The sequence below is a fragment of the Struthio camelus genome, chromosome 3 (genome assembly GCF_040807025.1).
Source record: "Struthio camelus isolate bStrCam1 chromosome 3, bStrCam1.hap1, whole genome shotgun sequence".
NCBI lineage: Eukaryota > Metazoa > Chordata > Aves > Struthioniformes > Struthionidae > Struthio > Struthio camelus.
In genome coordinates, this window is record NC_090944.1 from 105,628,139 (window position 1) to 105,648,080 (window position 19,942).

General features: G+C 42.5%; 1 protein-coding gene across 1 annotated transcript in view; it reads left to right on the forward strand.

Annotated features, from left to right (window-relative positions):
* Positions 1-8,256: 8,256 nt before the first annotated feature.
* Positions 8,257-19,942, forward strand: part of GLP1R (glucagon like peptide 1 receptor) — an 84,490-nt gene continuing 72,804 nt past the window's right edge. Inside the window, exon 1 of the mRNA XM_068939553.1 lies at positions 8,257-8,396. Coding sequence (XP_068795654.1) covers positions 8,313-8,396 — 84 coding nt within the window. The 5' untranslated portion in view covers positions 8,257-8,312. The remainder of the gene's footprint in view (positions 8,397-19,942) is intronic.

Consider the following 19,942-nt stretch of genomic DNA (forward strand, 5'->3'; position numbering starts at 1 on the left):
AAAACTTAGCTTTTTCAGAGTCTTTTCTCACATACAGCTTTTAACTTGTGTTACAGTGAAATATGATGACAATACAAGACAATACAATAGCATTAGAAAATTTACCTTCCCTCAGATAAATGTTTTGAAAGTATTCCTGGGTTCTGCATGATACAGGTTTGATTTTCTTTGCAAGAAACTTTACATGTAAAACAAAAGAGTATTTTGATCCATATTTTTTGATTGGGTTCTTCTCAGGGTTCAATCCTTGGTGTTAAACTGTATAGATTAAGCAAACCTATACCAGGCATGTTTTCTTTGGATTATCTGACAGAGATGAGTCTGTTCTCTGTCCGGTTTAGCTGTGTAGGAACATAGCTACAGAAATAAAACAGTGCCACCTGGTTAATTTGGATGCTTTCATAATTAGAATAGAGAGCCAAATTATCTACAGCTACAGTTATTTCCCTTCCTGCATCCCATATTCCCTAAAACATAGGCCAGAATCCTTGGAGTGTCCATCACAGCATTATTTCCTGATGAGCCTCCATGAATTACCCATAGATAATTAGTATTAAACTAATTCTATGCACTTAATACGAAAGAAGATATGCAGTCTACACTCTCTCTTTAATAATCTGCATAAAATTTGTTCTTTCCTCAAATACCTTTATATGACTACAAAGTTTTTCACTTACTCCCCATGACTAGGCTATGTTCTTCCCTCTGCAGTTTAAGAGTAATCAAATGCATCTGCTGTGGAAAAGTGCAGTTGCTTACCCATGAAGTCCTTGGGCACCTGATGGGGCGGTAAAAGGCTCATTTCTCAGAATATATGCATATATACCCTGGATTTTACACTCCTCATGCAGACATTGCCCATACTAAGCCAAACACTGTTACGTGTTAGGTGTGTTCACACCATACAAGTAAGCTGTTCCTGAGACACATCTGGCTGTATAAAAGGTGAAAGAGATGCCTTTTCCAGTGAGTGATCTCAGAGCAGAAAAGAAGCAGACATAGATTAGCGCTCAGAAACTCAGGAGCATTCCCCTCACCAGCAGCAGTCCCCTGTAAAGGTCAAATCCAGAAACAGACTTTGGAAATAAAAACACCACATGATTCTTTATATAAAAAAAGGGAGGAGAAAAGGGAAATGAACAACTGATTACATATGTGATTTATTTTTATGCCTCTTGTGTTAAAATTGCTGAGTTATTACAAACATGGTCAGAAAGTCTTTGGGGGTATCTGAACAGTCTCTGACTTACTGAGTCAACTATTTAATAAAGGCAGAACTCAACTAGGGTATCCATTAGTTAGATGATGAGTAATGAATTGATATCTAGGAATGCAAGAACTGACTAAACCAACTTGCACAATCTTCACATTCCCAAATTTCTAAAAGGATTAGTGGTTATGCTTGGCCAGTTAGAAAGTCTGGTTTGGGGGGCCTTTAACTTAATCCTTTTGTGTTCTTTATTATTAATCAAGATGTCATTCTTGGTAGCGCTCTGTTCAGATAGGTGAGGTTCAGCCTTTAGCAAAATCATGTAATAATTTTTCGTAAATAGTGTGTTTGACTAAGATCTTACCCCAAATTTAGCCTTAAAGTTGTTTCCAATATTCCCCTTAATTAATACATTATTTATCAGTATTTTCCCCTTCATTCAGCTCCAGGGAAATATGATTCCACAATCTAGATATTAGGAAAACATTACCTTTTTAGCATCTTAGGACAAAACAACACATCCAAAGCAAAAGCAGTTTCCCTCTGCCCTTGCCCACCCTCAGCCCACATCCTAGACTTTCTTTGTGGAGCTGTGACTTTTAATGTCTTAAGATATCAACAGGCTGACTCCTCCAATCACCTTACATTTCATTCTTCCAAGGAATCGTGGCAGCATGTTTTAGATAGATAGAAAACTATCTGTAGTTCCCTGTATATATTCACTAATCAATAATCCTTCCTATCAGTGTTTACTTTTAATATTCTGATTAGTCAAGTGGTCCTTCAAGAGGTTAGCTGAGTAAAACTCCTAATTTTCCTTTCTTGAAATAGCTGTCTGCTGACTAATCACCAAAGTGGGATTTCTGTGAACACATATTCAAAGGTAGAAAGACTATTTGCCTTACAGAAACTGCAGTTCAGAAAAATGTTCTGTACAGATTAATCCTGCAAATTGCCCTTCTCCCCTGTAGCTTCAGATGACTTATGAGCAGGCTCCAGTATAACGATGGAACTGAATGACGGTTAGGGTCATCTCTTTTTGGGGGATGTTAGCGTTGCAAAGAGCTTTGGACTCAAAAGACACTGATTAAAAGATTGTAATCTCCTTCTTTCTGGGCACATGAGCACAAACATTTTCACAATTCATGTGGAAAGAATAGCTGTAGCATTCAGTGTAATATGAATGGCCATTCTTTCTGCAGAAAGGATTTAGCATGTGTATATACAATCTAGACAGTTTCATCAAAATGGTACCATTTTTCTCGTTAGTCCTAGCCATGATAGCACATGGGAAACCCAGGGAATCAGCTCCCCATCTCATTCAACCAAGGAATATTTTTTAATCCTTGGTTCTAAATGATAGACTAAAATATCATCCCCTTCTGAACAGACACACAGTACTTCTTTCAAAGGATATTTGCCTCTAGAACCTGTCAGATGTTGCAGACAGGCTACTAAATGCTTGTCTCAGCATTTGGGAGGCATTTTCCTGAGGGAGTCCAGGTCCTTTCTACGAGACATCTTGCAGCAGAGTAGACAGAAGTCACATCTGCCTCTTTGGGCAGACCAGCATTATGATCATCACACAAATATATATCAAACTGTATAAGGCACTTTTCGTTTTCCGTATCAAGTTTTCCCTTGGTGAGGAGATACTGAATGGACTGATTTCCAATAATTCCCTCAAAGAAGAGGGAGAGAGGTAAGTAATATTTCTGTAATTTTAATTCATATGTAATTTAATTAAAAAATAATATCAATATTAATAATTGATAATGTGATTAATGATACATTTAATTGATATTCATACATGATTTAATTAATAATTTGACTTAGACCTTTAGATTTTCTATACTTCCAAGATGACTAACTGTAGGAATGTTTGGGTCAGATACTGAGATCAATCAATACGGGGCCATATGCCTTTTTCAAAGACATTTTATGGAAAAGATTTAAAGCAATTTCTTCTTTACAAGAGAATGTAAGCTTTTTATTGAAATTAATTATCTATCTAAATCATTCCCTCCATGCAATCTTTATATAGAATAAATTCCACAAGGCAGCCAGACCACAGAAGTAGACACAGCTATTCCATTTCATTATGTAATTTACCAAACATTAGTTAAAAAAAAAAAAAAATTGTATTCATTTCCTTTCTATCATCAAAAAATTCTATTTCCCAAAGAGTACAACCCGTACTCTCTGACAGCTGAAAAACTGAGCTGTTCATTTTGCTCAAGCACTACTTATTCTTCTGTACGTTTACCTACAACCAGGCCTTGAACTGGCAGACTACCAATAACTTAGGCTCATTCATTCTGAATCTGCATCTACAGTGCTGTACTTCCCATTACAGAAAACTGGTTAGTTCTGATTCCGACATTATATAGCTACTATGAAACATTTCATGTACTGATTACATTCTCCGTGTAGGCAGATAACTAATAACAGAACCATTAGTACTAACAAGCATAAAACTAAAAATAATGAGATTTAATGCATACATGTTTACTGTGACCAGTAACTGGAAGAAAGTCCCCTGCTTCCTAGTGCACTACACGTGTAAAAGTTTTGTACATTAATCTGTCATACATCTCTTTGCTGGAACAATATTCTGGTACAGTATGCTGTAAGATCGTTTAGAATATTACTAAAATGCTTAAATAACCCACTTCCCAAAATCTGTGTTTCAAGGTATGATTCAGATAATTTAGTTTCTCCAGAGATATCAATGTACACATAGTGCCAAGTCAAGAGGACCTCCCTTCCAAACATCAATGCACTTAAAATGACTATAGCGGCTTATCTGCCTATAGCACTCATTTGCATTAATGTTGCTAGAAACCACTTTTTTCCAGGAGGTGCACAGAAGGATTCAGCTTGGCTGAACTTCAGTGTCAGGTAGGTATCTGTATGAGCTAAGAATTCTCTAAACACCATCCACATTCAATGAGTCAATGCTAAAATTCTTCTGCTTCATTTCCTAAACTTCCAAGTGATTTCTTTGAATAACCTCATGGGTGCTGGTCCTCACCTGAGATATGATAGCTTGGAAAGATCTTAACAGACAGTTGCCGTTGGCTTTGTAAAGAAAAAAAATTGAGTCGACACTCCTTCACATACTGTTACTATAAACTAGAGTTGCAAAGCATGAGAGTGAATAGCTAACAATCTTTCAGGTACACGGGCACCTCCTGGAGAGTCACTGTACAGGGTAACAGCTCCCTCAATTCTTATAACATAAGTTTTGAGTTCATGAAACACAAGTCTCCAAGTCTCAGCAGCTATGGACCTTGTAACTTCAAAAATACGTATGCAAGGTAGGTAGAAGGGAATGAAATTTCACTTCAAAGTTTAATGATCTATTTGTACTACTGTTGTTCCAGAGCATTGAATGGCTCTATTCTGTATGTAAACTTTATAAATATAGACAGCGTTTATAAAAACAAAGGCCAATAGTTACTGGTCACGGAGAAGCACAATGTGCTCAACTTGCACTACAAAACTGAAAAAGTTCTTTAGGCTACTGCCTTTAAAGAAGGCTTAGGAAACTGTCTGTTATCCAGCAAACACCATCATAAAAACATGCAGCTTCTCTATAAAACAGATTTTTCTCTTTGGAAAGCTTGACAGACACAAAGCCTCAGTCTCAGGCAAGACAAAGATGTTTCCTTCTGCAGGCACCAAGGCCAGTGGTCACATCTTTTGGCCAGCAGGTGCTGAGGCTTTGTGAAGGCACGGCCTCTTATCTGCAGGAACTTCCCTTGGCAAGTCACCAGTTACGCTGTTTTCGTAGAAAATGATTATCAAGGGAGGTTTTGAAAAGAGACACTGAGCTTTATCAAGGTGCACATTTTTGTTCACGAAAGATAGTAAGGTGCATTAATAACGCATCAAGGTCAGAACAACACAATAAGGACCTCTACGCTGCAAGGTAACTTCTTGTTAATACTTCTGAGAGGTTTGGTCCCACCTGGACATAAAGGTGCAAAAGAAAAGTCACATAAGCCCTGCTTTTTAAATACCATTTGCAGTCCTTCAGCCACAAAAGGAGTCTGCCTTAGCAAACAAAGTTCTTAAGTTGTACAAAGCTTTCCCAAGTCATCACATCATATTTTTCAAACTGAAAAAACCTCAGCTCCTTTCAAACGTGGATAGTGCAGTCAAATTTTCATATCGCTTTCCCCAGCACAATGCAATGTGTCATTTTAATGCTTCACTTGGCTCCTTGCTTTGAAAACTGTTCTTCTGTTAACAGATATAAAAGATTTATTTAAATGTTAGTATTAATAAATCTGCTAATAAATATAATGAAAAAACAACAAACCAATGCTTTATGGACAACTTTCATCAATATTTCCCAAAAGATTTAGATTTATTGGGCAAATATTCTCTAGGAAATCTCTAGGAAAATGCTCTCCGTTTTAACAGTGATTTAAGATAACAGGATTTGTTCAGTCTTCTGAAATTAGATAATAGTTTCTTAATGGGCATAATGAAAATATGCCTTCATGGAGTTTACTGTTTATAGATAATCCTCGTGAGTAAATTAAACTTAGTCATCTTTTCTCCTGCCGTCATTCCTCTCACACTCCCTTTGCCTTCCATATTCCTCTCAGAGAGTAACTATTATCTAAAAAATACACATAATAAAGTCACTTTCCCTTTTTATCTTACTATTTACTTAGATTAAATGTTAAGAACAGAAAAACAGTTCAATGTCTCCTCTATATGACAGATTTATCTGAAGGTATCTAAAAATAAATTAAATGTTGAGATCCACCTGCTTTCCAACTGATAAGTTTTTTTTCCCCTCCATGAACATCCAAGTACCTAACACCAGTGTGCCATTCCTCATATCATCATATATAACAAGTAATCTCTGATTATATCTGGAAAGCAGGATTATTGCAGAGTGATACATGTCAGATACACAGCCCTGCTAAGGCTCTTGCCCAGAGTGTAATAGCCTATTCAGCTCTTGTGAAAACAGCTGGCCTTCTTCTGCGCACAGGTGCTGGGAGTCATCTTGGGAGCAGAAGTTCTGGCTGAAATAATAGAAAGCGTTAGAGATATGTATGTGAAACAGGTGTACCCAGGGCAGGTTGGTGGTTCTTCTTATGTGGTTCTTCCTTTTATTAAAGGTTTCTGTTCCCTGGCCAGAGGGAGGCTAGATAATATTTTGCCCACTTGCCCCGTGTTTTTGTTGGTTTATTGAGAGCAGCTGTAACATTCATTGTGTTCAGGTGGCAGGAGGTAAGGCCAACCCTTTGGCACTTCCTCATGGGATCAGGTGTTGGGCTCCAAATAAAATCTTCCTGTGATGTGTGACCATGCCTCTTTTACCCTTTCATGAGAATAAAACTTCAGAGCCAATTTTTGATTTTCCTGGCTTTCCAGCCATGTTTCTCATTGGTATAGTAGATGCTCTCTGATGTCTTCATGGATATGTGATTACTGCAGGTAACAGAAATGTAGGTTTTTTTACAGAAGTTACTTATCTATGTGTAGTTTATCTTTACTTAGCACAAAAAATACACAGATTGAGACAAAATAAGTATACTTATCTTCATTGCCTTTGAGACAACCTTTGGACATGGTTGTGAATCCTTTAAATCCAAAATCCAGGGGCTAACCAATTTCCTTTGAGTCATGGAGTTTTTTTTTTTTTTTTTTTTTTTTTGCTCCAAGCCACAAGACTGTGCCTGAAGAGGCTTCTATAATTAGAACTTCCCTCTGTTTTTCACTCCTTCCAGCCATTCCCTAAGTCCTTGGAAACATCCATAGCAGAAATGCTTTGTTACTGTAGAAAAAAATGTGGGTTTAGGGGTCTGTTTGTTTGTTTTTTTCCACTGGGATAATAAAAGTTAACCTCTATAAGCAACATAAAGTGTACCACTGGAAGCAGATGTTAGGGTTTCAGTGAACTTGAAGGGTTCTGAGATCATCTCTTTTCACAGCCTGCAATATATATTCTTTTTCTCCTCCCTGGGAGTAGTTTTTCAATCTTTGTTTTCTCTCAGCTTAGAAATGTTGAAGGAAATATTTTCTCAGGCTTCAGCCAACCAAATCCCCATCCCAAGTTCTTTCTGCCTGGAGTTAGCTGTGTTAGTTATATATAAGCACTGTCCTGGCAATTCACACACTGAGGAATTTCATGATTTCAGGACTTCACAGCGTTGATGAATGCTGTGAATAACCTTCTCAAAGCATCAGTCTGATGCTTTGACTTATTTGAAATAAATATACTTCATTAATATTTAATTTATTAACTTATCTATATTCCAGTAGCAACTAACAGACCAATCTGAAATCTTTTCCTCAGTTCTCATTTCAGTGTTGAGATTTTCTTCTAAATCTGATAAGTTTTGAATGCTTTCTTCTTCCAGGTTCAGGTGTATAATCACATCAGACATACCCGATTTAGCAAAGATTAGTTCTTACTAGTCAGAGCAAACTGAATAGGTAAGGACAGCAACATAAACCTGTGAGGGCAGCAAACTCAGAGCACCCCTTTGCTAGGCAACTAAGTTCTTGGAAACTTACGCATTAAACCACTGGTAGGATTAATCTATGCTGCTCTGTGTGGGGGGGGGGAGGGGGGTTTAAGAAACTGAGCTCTGATTTAACGTGTAACTCTGCAAATGTTATAAATGGGTAATTGCATTTACTGTTATTAAAAACTAATAAAACCTAGACGTCACAAACGGCATGAAGGCCACCAACATACCCAAGCCTGGATAAAGTCAGATTTTAAAAAAACAAACGAAACAAAAAAAAAAAAGTTGAAGGAAGGGGTGGTGGAGGGGCAGGACTAGCAACACCGTTTTTTCCTGCCCTTTTTTTTTTTTTTTCTTTTTCTTTTTTCTCCATGAAACAGCCCTTCGCCTTGACGACGCGCTCAGCCCGTCCGCGCCAGGCGCAGCGGAGCCCCGCGGCGGCCCCGGCCCCGGCCCCGCCGCACCTGGCCCGGCCCGGCCCGGCCCGGCCCGGCCCCGCCTCCCGCCGCCACAAAAGCAGCCGCCGGGGCCCGGGCCCCCGCCGCCACCGAGTCGGAGCCGCCGCCTCCGTCTCGCCCCCCTCGCCGCGCCCTGGTCCGGCCATGCCCGTCTCCCCGCCGGCGGCTCCGCTGCGCTTCGTCCTCGTCCTGCTGGCGGCGGCGGGCAGGACCGTCCCCACGGGGCCGGTGAGTGCCCGGGCGGGCGGGAGGCTGGTGGCTGCGCGGGGCGACCGCCGCCGGGTCCCGCCGCCCCCACGGGGACCTGGGCGCCGCCGGGCCGGGCCGAGCCGGACGGGCTGCCTCGGTCGCCGAGCGGAGCCGCGCCGGTCAGGACGGAAAATGCGGCAGGGAAAGTTGCAGCGGGATGGCCGGGGCGGGCGGCGGCGGGAGGGGTGAGCGCGTTGCCCCTTCCTCCGGCTGGGGCTGGGGCGCGCCGCCCGCCGCGGTGCCCCAGGCTGCAGGCGAGGGTCTGTTAGAGGTTTGGTTGAAATGGGATGAAAGCGGGGGGGGGGGGGGGGGAAGAGTGAAGCCGCTGTGGCTGCTGAGGCGTTTTGTCCTCCAGGTAACTCTTTTCTCCCCTCGCCCACGGGCTAGTAAACTTGTCCACTGAATTTAGTGCAGTGAGAAACGGGGTGGGACTGTAGCAGTGGAAGTGAATTTTAGGGCGGGCTGTGAAGGAGAGTGAACCAGGTTGGGACGCAGCAGTTTTTGGGGGGGCGGGAGGGAATGGAAATCCCTTCCCTGAAAACACCCGGGAGATAGTGAGACTTGTGGTGCTCTAGAACATGATGGCCAAAATTGTCCTAAATCTGTCCCGCACGGCTTGAAGGCATTGCTGCTTCGCTGGTGCTGTGGTCGCATACCAGAAACGCCTCCTGGGGCAGAAGCCAGGTGGACGGATGGGGGCTGCTGGGTTTTCCTGCTGCTGCTGTGCGTCCCCGTGGGCGCTGGGAAGCTGCCAGCTGTGCCGGGGCGCTTTCCGGAGCGGCCGCAGGCTCGGGAAGCTGCTCAGGCAGGAGCTGCGCTGTGTGGACATGGAAATGCAGCAGAACATCTTGTGAAGAGCAAGGGGAGGTGGTCGGAGGGGTGAGGGGAAAGGTGAGGGACAAAGGAGGCTAACCAGGATGGACCTGGGAAGGGAGAGACTAGAAGGACTGGTGGGTGGCGGGGGGTCGAGGAGTTTGAGGTGGCAGCAGAAGGGCAAGGTCCGAGGGGAAAGAGAGAGCAGCCTCTTGTGGGGTGGGGGTGGAGGGTTGCAGATAGCCCTGGGAAGAGGCAGGGTGGCCAGGAGAGGTAAGATAAGGTGTGAGGTGCTGAGATGAGGAGACGGACAGTGATGCTGATAATGGAGCAAGGCTGCTGGCCGTGGCACTTTGTTTCAGGTACTGGATGCGTCTGAGGTTATTTGATTCTAACAGAACTGTAATAAGAATAATTGGTTTAGCTCCCAACTAGGTCCAAATCTGCAGGGTCTCCTTGGTTTTTAGCTTCTGGGGTTTTTTGGTTGTTTTGTGATTTCCTTATTATGGTCATTAGGGCCTTATTAGAGGGACAGCAGGCACAAGTTGCATCAAGGAAAATTCCAGTTAGTTATTAGCAAAATCTTTGTATTGTGAGGGTGATCAAACATTGAGGCAGGAGCCCAGAGAGGATGGGAAATCTCCATCCTTGGCGGTGTTCACTATTTGACAGGACAAGGCCTGAGCAACTGGGGGAGCAGCACCAGGTGACGTCCTGAAGCCCCTTCCAGCCTTAATCACTCTAGGTGAGTGGAGGAGGTGAGTAGTGTTTGCTTGCTGTAGTCCACTGAAGCCCAAAAACTTTCTCTTAACTTCAGAGTTGTGAGGCTGCCGCTGGGGTGTGCTTGTTTGTGGTACCAGGGCAAGGAACTAGCATAACCAATGCGGCAGATGAAGCTGGGACCTTGTCACAGTGCTGGGCAAACTGGTGAGGCAGAGAAACAAAGTGAAGCACCTTTTCCCCAGCAAATGTGTTGCCTTTGGCTGGATATGAAAGTGAGGGGAGAAGAAAGAGGAGTTTCTCTGGTCTCAGCTTTGTGACTGGCCTTTGACTTCAGTCTTGCAATACATCATGTGCTTTTTATAGCCTATTCTGACACTAGAGGGTCTTATCTGACAGCTTGTTTAGAGCAGTGCTGTGGTTTTGCTTGTTGTATGCTGAGAAAATACACAAAATGTGCTGCTCAGTCCTAAGAGTACACAAGTATTGGGCTTTTGCAGTTGGGAGTCTTTTCTCAGGTTCAGTTTAGAACGGTGTTAAAGGAAATACTTAAATTGAAAATGACATTGCTTAGGGGCTAGCAGAAAGCAAATTCTGATATAGTGCTGAGTGATAACATATCACCTGCAAGGTCTGGTGGCTTCAAAGGGCAAGACAGATGTGAGAGGAGCGCGGACAAGAATGGCCTGACAGGGAGTCGAAGGAGGAAATGTTTTACTGGTGCTGTGACTGCTGTTTACTCTGGCATTCCACCTCTTTCCTCAACCCCTCAAACAAATGAGAAAGGGGAGGGGGAACAGGACAGGGAAAGATATAAGTAGACGGAAGAAAAATTAAGTCTGGAGTTTTTTGTTTGAGTAAGTGCTGCGTACTTGCCATCGTCTTAAAAACAGGCTAACTGGAAATTGCTTAATGAGTGGTTAGATCTTCCTTACTGCATTGAAGGTAGTAAAATGACCATGAGCTGGTAGCACATGGCTGCATTGCAGATTTTCATTACTAATGACAATCCTGTGGCCTTGAGCACTGATGTCCTGCTACTCACAGAGCTGACACCAGTTGCCTGCTGGTTCCCAGCATCCGATTGTACCTGGGATTTGGACTTTAGACTTGAGTTTCCTATGTAGAATTTATGCTCAAAGCTTTGATAAAATAGTCTTGAAGGAACTAGTTTAAATACCAGTGCAGAGCAGACAGGAGCTGTTCCACAGTTCTTGATTAGGGTTCTGTTCTTCACACTATCCCTGGTACTTTTGTTCCTAAGGCTAAAATGCGATTAATGCACACTCTTTGGTGGAAGTACAGACAGCTGAAGTCAATGGAAACGTTATAGATCTTTTGCTCTCCTGAACTCTTATTTATGAGGGGCTTTGGTATGGAAATAGACAAGTTCTCGTATTGGTGTCAAGTTTGGTGTTCGTCAGAGTGAGGGTGTGTGGGGATTTGTGTATGCACGTGTTGTTGCTGCTTTCTTAATTACTAATGGGATATAGAGGGATATTTAAGCTTGCTTAGAGTTGCTAGTCTGTTCTCCAAACCAGTCAGGATGACTTCTAAGGTTGCAGATGTTTGAGGCATATGTAGTTACTACTACTTGCTCGCCCTTCTGCAGGCCGTCGTGGCTGCTTCTAGTTCTGTAACATCTACTTCTTTAACCATGGATATCTAATATCAGGTAGTTCTCTGAGAGTGCAGTCTCTGAATCCTGACAATCCAGGATGAAAAGATGCAATTTCTTGAGTTTCAAGTGCCTTACGTGTCTGCTGGGCTCTGGCCTTGCCAGCACAGAGATCCTGGTGTGTTTGAATGTGCCATGGCAGGCTTGCAGGGCTGGTGACTATTTTGATTTCTTGTGTTCTGTGGCATGCCCTAATGCTGAGAGAACTAACTAAGGCTCTTGATTACCACTGTCCTGTAGATTTGTGTTCCTGAGTCATTTTTGCACCTTAATGACTTCTGTGGAGCTTGGATGAAAACCAAATAGAAAAGTGACCTGGAAACTAGTGACTGCATGCAGAAGCACAGATGGACTGGATATTCACTAGTTGCATCTTCTCCTGGGCAAAATCCCCTCCATATTTAGGTTGGCTGGAAGTTCTGAGTTTGTCTTTCTCTATCTGTCTGTGTTTTTCCCCTCCTACTTTCAGAAACTCGCACACTGCTCGTTTTCTTTCTGTTGCCTGCACTATCAATATCAAAATGTTCTAGACCAGTCTCAGCTCATTAATCCTGCCTTTGTGGTTATTAGCAGCACGTACTGGCAGTGATATAGAAAGCAAATGGAGGAAAGGGTAAACAGACAAGGTCTCTGACACTGTGCTACCTTGCTCTAGTTATTGTCAAATGATACTTGGCCAGCTTCTAGGTAACTGGCACTTTCCTGGGAACGTGGCCAGGTTTTTCCAAACTTACTATTTGCACGCTCTTTAAATTCATGCCTATATTAGTGTAGTGTAAAACTGTAAATCACTTAATAATATAGTGTATTAATTAATATAGATCAAGTCACAGTGCCCCAAATGAAGGCTAAAGCCTTTATGTATTTAGAAAAAGTGATGTTTTTTGCAGAAACAACTGTAACTTTTTGGGAACGCTATAAAGCTAGTGACAGTGCATGTGCTGTACAACCAGATGTCCTAACAAAACAAATCTGATTATACAAGCTAAGAAGAAGATACTCTGTCGTTTGTTATAATATCTAAGACCTAGCTGTATAGAAAAACCATTTCGGGCAAAGTTGCTTAAAGAGCCTGGGATATGGGATCTCCAAGGGCCGAAGGAAAGAACTGCATTTCACGCAGCAGAACGAGGAATTGTCCCTTAGCGATGGTATAAAGTTCCAGTGTCTGGTCGAGGCAAATTCAAGCTAGTGAACTTGCTGCAGGCTGTTGTCAAATCTTTCCTTCCTTCCCCCCAGTTCTGGTTCTGTTATCGTCCCCTCTAAACTAGGCAGCTGTCTGAAACTGCTTAAACAAAAGTATTTGGGGTAAAGTAGTAGGCAGAATACAAGTCGGGGCATGGAAGTGCTTATTTTGCGGAGATCAGCAGTGAGGCAGGTGCATTTCCCTTCTGTGAGAAGAAAAATTCAAATTCTGGAAGTGACAGAAATGGAGCTTTGAATAATAAACTCTTGCATTCCAAAAGTTGTAGTTTTAGCTGCTATATACTTCAGTGAAACTGAGTCTGATGCACAAAGCATAGAGTTGTATACTGGTTGTCAAAGAGATTTTTTAAAGGTATTATAATATATCCTGTTCCTGTTAGCCTGGCAAACTAAATTGAGCTTTAATTTGCTGTGTTGATGGATAGCCAGCTACTTGAGAGGATGTACCAGCAGGAGCTGTTATCTCTGACATCACCGGACCTTCATTAGTTTATAACTCGAGCTGTCCTTTGGAAAACTGTATGTTTCCTTCTGCAATGCTGTAGTGAAATGAAAACTATTATCTCGATATTCAGCTTCTCCTAATAAAAGCTTCTGTATTTCTTACACGGGTTTTCCACAGAGAATGTATTATAGCCAAGGCTATCTGCTCGCGTTTCGTTGAAGCAGCGTACCAGTTTTATTAGTTTGTATCTTAACAAGGGTAACTTTATGCAACAGGAAAACACTCTTTGCTATGAGAAAAGATGTCTGGACAATAGATAAGAGATCTTCTATTTAAGCCCTACAAAGTTGTTTTCTTGTGAGGCTGAATTAAAACATCAGACAGGAGCTCCTCTAATTAAAGCAACTCTTCCCTAAGCTAGCTCCCCTGGAACAGACCAAATTTAATGCTTGCATCCTAGATGCTTCCTTTCAGAAAAAGGATAGGGTACACAGTGTATAGGGGTATGTAACCGGCTGGGTGGCAGGTAGCTTCATCAAGTTGTATACAATGCAGGAAATGTCGGATTACGATAGGTGCCTGTAGATTTGCTCCTGGTGGCCAAATACTGTTTTGTGATACTTGTTTTGATTCCGTATTGGAAACAGATGTTTATAAACTGTGACTGCACCAGCCTATGAGCCGCTGAATTCCAGCGATGACTTGGTGTGACTATGAAGGAGCTTATGAAATGTGCCATGAATCTCCCTAGAGAAAAGGAGAATGGACAAAGACACAACAGCATCATCTGCATGCTTTTAAAGCACAGAAAGTGCATCTCTTCTGGTATTATAGATGGTGCTGCTCTTATTGCCATGAACGCAGAGCCATGCAAAGGGAAACTCCCTGCATTTCCATCGGGACTTCAGTAGGTCTTGCAATAGCATGTCCCTGGGATCCACTGTGGCAAATCTCTTCATGGAGGAGAGTGGGAGCAGATTTTCGCTGATTATCTTCCCCTTCAGAATTTTTCTGGTCCTCGTCTTATAGTACCGCCCTCCCCATCCCCAATGTAAGTGAATAAATTGCTTCAGCTTAATAAGTGCTGATACAATATCATAAGAATCTCTTTTTCAAATGCTTATGTGGAAGCAACCCTTTCCCCCCCCCCCACACAGAGTTCAAGCATGACTTTTTAATGGTCTCATAAATACAGCAGCTACGTGTAGAATCAGCGCAAACTTTTTTAATTGGACAAACAATTAAAAATGGCAACTGAGTAGAGAAATTGTAGTTTACAGATGCAGAAAAGAATAGTTCCTCCAGCTAGTCATTGTACTGACTACATCTTATTATTGTTTCATTATAATTGATTGTTAATGGATTGCCATCTTACTGCTGTCTGGTATCGACTGCTATTTTTCATGCAATTGATTGCATTTCCATTGCTAGTTCACCCTTTCCCCATCTTCTTCCTAAATTGTTTTATGCTAGCTTTCCTCCTTGCCATATTTTTCTGCCTTGTGCTCTTCTGTCTCTTGAGCTCATCAGCATTCTCCTATTCTGTTCTTGCCTTGTCTCCCTTATGCACTTCCCTGCTCCCAGTTCTTTAATATCTTCAAGTCAAGTTTCGAAACTTGGATTCTTGTTGTATTTGATGTGTAGTTCTAGCTCTTGTTTGATGCTGCTGTTTCCTTGCTCTGCTGCTATGCTATCTGCTGTGCTAGGGGAGGAGTTCAGAAGGTGAGCTGTCCTTCCAGCTGTACGTTAGAAATAGCTGAAGATTCAAGACCTGTGTGGAGAAACCTTCTGCAGATGTTATGGGAGAAACGCTGAATCCTAGAGCACAACTGCAAGGCTTGTGGCTCTCCTGGTGTCTTGCCTTCTTCCCCTACCTCTTGTTTCTTTAGAGGTCAGGTGAGCATGAGTTAGTTTGCCAGGTAACTTTGTTATACTTGGGGCATGTTGTCTGCTCACATATGCGTGCCTCTTGCCATTGTTCACATTTTTTTTTTCCCTTCCCTCTGCCCCCCTCAGCAAAACTGCACTACTTTATTTTATTTTTCAAAGTCCTGTTGTTGCCAATTTGTTAGACATAATGTCTTCCAGGGCAAACAGAAGAGGCATGTGCATGGGCATATGTGTGTGTGACAGTCTTCACAGTTTGCACATAGACCTTGCCGTTTTCCAGGCCGTCCCAATTCTGACTGGGGCACTTTGATCTCCCCTCTGGCATCCACCACCATTCTGGTGCCGCTCAGCGCATCAGTCTGAAAACTGAGCCCCACTGAAGGACCTAGCTTCAGGTAAACCACCTCTGTGACATACCTTAAACATCTAAGGGATAAGCTGGAGGGAAAACAGCGCTCTTGTATATGCCTTTCTCTAAATGAGAATCTCTGTCCCAGGAGACTTTTGCTTCCAGTGCCTCTCTGAAACCTGGCGCAGGCTTGTGGAACCACCATTGGGCTGATACAAAAGCACGCCCCGGTTTTTGAGCAGTTTAGACTGCAACTTGCTCCTACATACAGACAAGAAAAATGCAGCTGGAACAGAGCTCGGCACCAGAAGAGCTGCCTCCCAAGTGCTCTGGCTCTATCTGTAATGGGTGTTTCCTTGAGGTTCTTGATACGGTGGTCTGACTACTCACGAGTATGTCTTATGTGTTGAGGCAAGTTGCAGAGTGGGAGCTGACACTGTAAACAAGCTATACCACTCTTCTGAGCCATGCTAATCAAGGGAGGCCTACAAAACACTTTCCAAAGGGAATTGCGCCTCTTAAAATTGCAGATTTGGGGATGTTTCTGGATGTGCAGCACCGCCCTCTCCCTCTGAATGCTGCTAGTAACAAACATCTACCTGCCCCTTTCCGATAGGGAACACCTGCCTTACTCTTCTGCTTGCTAATATTTCCATTCCTTTTTTTGCTCTGTAGATACCAGGTGTGTCTGCCATCAGTTGCTCTGAGCTGTGAGGAGATAATAAGCTGTCTGTTTGCTTCTCTGGAGTTTGCTTCTACTTCAGACCTGGAGAAGAGCATATGGATCTGCAGGTCTTTCAGATGAACTAATGCAGCTGAGGGCTGGAGAGCAGAAAATGGACTAGATAGTATCTTTCCACAGACTGTGTATCTTCAGGCCGTTATGGCCTACAGGAACGATCCTGTTGTGAAGCAAGTCTTTTTGTCTTTCCACCTCAGGCCTAATAACAGTATAGTACTGAGCTCTGGTACTGTATATTTAACTTGCTCCGAATATTCTGCTTGTGGTATTGACAGTCTCCTGGATGCTGAACTTCATCCTTACATGCTCTTTTGTTCTGAAAACTGAAAATCATTCTGCTTGGATCCTATTCCAGTTGTTTTGTCGTGGCTCAGCTCTTTGCTGGTTTGCTTTTAATGGACAAAGGCAAAACTTGACTCAATCTGGCCACATCTCTTCTCTCAGTTTAGAAATTCTTGTTTTCTGAAAACAGTGTTCAGAAAACAAGAATATTTGGACTGTATTAATTATGTAGGGTGACTGGGCAGAGTGAAGGGAGGGGATTTTTCTTAACTATAGCAAACGGGACTCAGTCTTGTGTGAGGCTCTTGCAGCAAATAAGTCAAAGGACATCCTGTGATGGGCATTGAACTGCCCCCCTCAAAAAACCCACCCTAAACCAAAACTCAATTTCCATAGCATTGTAGGCACCATTTTCTTCTTCTCTGAAGAAAATGGTGTCTACCATTTTCTCTGAACTTTTCTATCACTGTGTAATGTATGAGGAAGATAGGAGGTGGGAGGGTATGGCTAGCCATCTATAGCCCTGCAGTTGCTGAGATCTCAGCACAGATTCAGTAAACGGAGTGAGCAGGAAGTGCAAAGTTGCACCACCAACGTCTAGGAATGCAACAGCCTGCCTAGTATGTCCTAACCTCATGTGAGGTGAGCAAGTTTCCTATTGTTGCAGGAGGAGCCAGACCTTGAAGAACCTGCAACTTCCAGGTGAGTTACCTGGAGAAGTGCTATGGATAATAGTACAACTGTGCATCAGTTAGCATATAGATGCAGACCTGTATAACTGGATTAGTGCTTTCCTGTTAGGCCAGTCCCCCTCTTCTTCCCTCAGACCTCCTCTAATTTTTTGCCCTTTTCACTTACCATTTCTTAGCTAAGAAAACAAATTTATTAAGTACTATTTGAAGTTCATCATTCTAAAAATTAAAAAAACACTGTTCTTTTTAACCTCTGACACTACAAGCAAAGTGTTCCCTGAAAAAGATTTAACAGGAAGTTGCTATATGCTGTTTACAGTGACACTACATGGTTATAATTTGCATATCAACTAAATGAACCTGCATTTGCAGTGGACTTCTTCCAAAAAGCCCCAAATTGTTAACGCATAGGACTACTCTAGAGGAAGCATGAAGCATCTCGGTGATGGTGCAGAAGACGCTCAGGCATAAAGGTGGTGAAAAACAGCCTGTTCAAACAGTTTTTTCAGAAAACCAGGTTCCAGCACGTTTTGTGTTGCAATGGATGCAGAAATCACTTTAATGGTCTGGATCTCGGCACTCTTGTGCTGCCTGTTAGTTGAATCTAGGTGACTGTGGACCTGGAAAACTTTTCTAAAACCTGCATCCAGTCTCATATAGCTTAGTTGCCCTATGGGCTTTCAGGGACAACTAATGTTAGTTAGCTAAAGGGATAAACCTGCATAAGTTAGAAAATGTTTGGAGAATAATTCAGCATGCCCTAAATTTATTCATTGCTCTTTGGGGATTGAGGCACCTAGTGGTAATGAATGAGGCTATTAAAGCTCTCTCGAATAAAACTGATTCTATTACTAATGAGATGTAAGGAGAAGAGAATGTTAACTTTACAGTTTGAAATTTTTAAGTTTAATGACCTTGCGGTAATAGAGATGGTTGCAAATCACAGGAAATGAAGATGACATTTTAAATTGTATTTCTTGAATTCTTGCTTGTTTTGGTGCCTGAGACACATAGGTGTCTTGGGGTTGGACTGTGATGGAAAATTCTTAAAGCATATATTTTCTATTTTTTGCCTGTATCATAGGACAGCACCCATCTCCCCATGGGGGTGGGTCATTGAGGAGCCAAAGAGCTCTATGGTTTGCTTTGTCTTCCTACTTCTCTTCTGTTTACAGTAACTGAGTGTTGGGACATCCTGTACCAACTCTGACAAGTTTACAACAGTCTTTCTTTCCTCTTATTTCCCCCTCCCCCAGCATTGTTAGTTAATGTTGGTATTTTGACACTGAATTTGCATATCATATTTCACCATTCAAAATTTTTTCAAGATGCAAAGCTCTAATGTATCTTCTGAAAATTGATTTATAATCACCAGATTGGACTCGGACAGTTTAGGTGATCACACTAGAGATGAAACACTGTATATCAGTGGTGAAACGGGCAAGAGATTTCATGGATTAATCCCTTCCCCTACATGTTAGCTCTAGAGAAAACTGTTACAGTTGTGGACTGATAACTTTTTGCAAAAGAAACCTTGAGTTAGTGTAGTGTAAACCAAATGCTTTTGCTTATTTTTGACAAAAACGTGCCACAGCCTTTCCAGATGGGAACATGTTGTCTTTGGACCTTTGTGGTGGTCTTCCGGGATACTCTTTCTCCCCCCAGAGGGGAGATAAAGCTGACTTTAGTGTTTTGAGGGGAAACGCTTGCGCCTTGGTCAGGATACAAAGGTTTATTTTCAACAAAAGCTTGAAGCGTCTGTGTGAGGGTGGGGTGGGAAGAACTTGCTTTCACCTATGGGAAGTGCTTTGAGGGGTTATCTGGGAACAGGGCCCTGGCTCCCATCTGTGGGAAAGGAAGGAAGAGGAGATGGCTAACCAAAATTTTGTCCGCTTTGTTGCTGTAGCGTTCGTGGTTGGTTCAGGCAATCAAAGGAGATGTACTGTCCAAGGCAGTGGTTGCTGATGGCCAGGAGCCTAGCCAAACTGAAACCTGTGGCTCACTTGCAGGGCTGCTGTCCTTTCTGCTAGAGTTTTCTGTCTGTCTGATCTTAACTGGTACCTGCTGTTGGATGGCGAAAGGCCTCCTTCTAGGAACAAGGAATGGAACAGTTATGATGAGAGAAGAAATAGAGGTGTCTGAGGGCTTGTGTTGAATCTGTCATAATGGCACCTGTGTAGGTCTGAAGGAACCTCTGATGGCCGATAGATGACAAATCTCTTAAGTTTGGGCTTGAGGGTGTGTCTGCAACTTCTGATCTTCCTGTGCTGCACTGTCAAGGCGAAAAACAGAGTTTTAATATCTTACACCCCTCACTTTAGAGGGGTTGAGTTGGGTGATTAACGTTCCCATGGGCATAAATTTAGCTATAGAATTAGGAGACGGGTTACACCGTTTTCTTACGTTTTTGCGTAGGAAGTAGGAATGGGAAGGTATCACTCTCACCATTAATGATAACATAGGATGACCACATGCATGTATGTAGCTGCAACTATATTCATACAATAAGGTGACACCTCCTAAATACCTGTTTTGGGGAGGGAGAGAAGGTGATAAGCTTTCTTGTGTATGCACTTGATTTAACAAAGCAGGGTGCTTGGATACTAATGTGACAGGTGCCTTGGAAATACGGACAATAGCTACAGAAAGCGGACAATAGCTACAGAAAGCGGTAGCTACTAAGTCCTTTTTTTTTTTTTTTGAGTCAG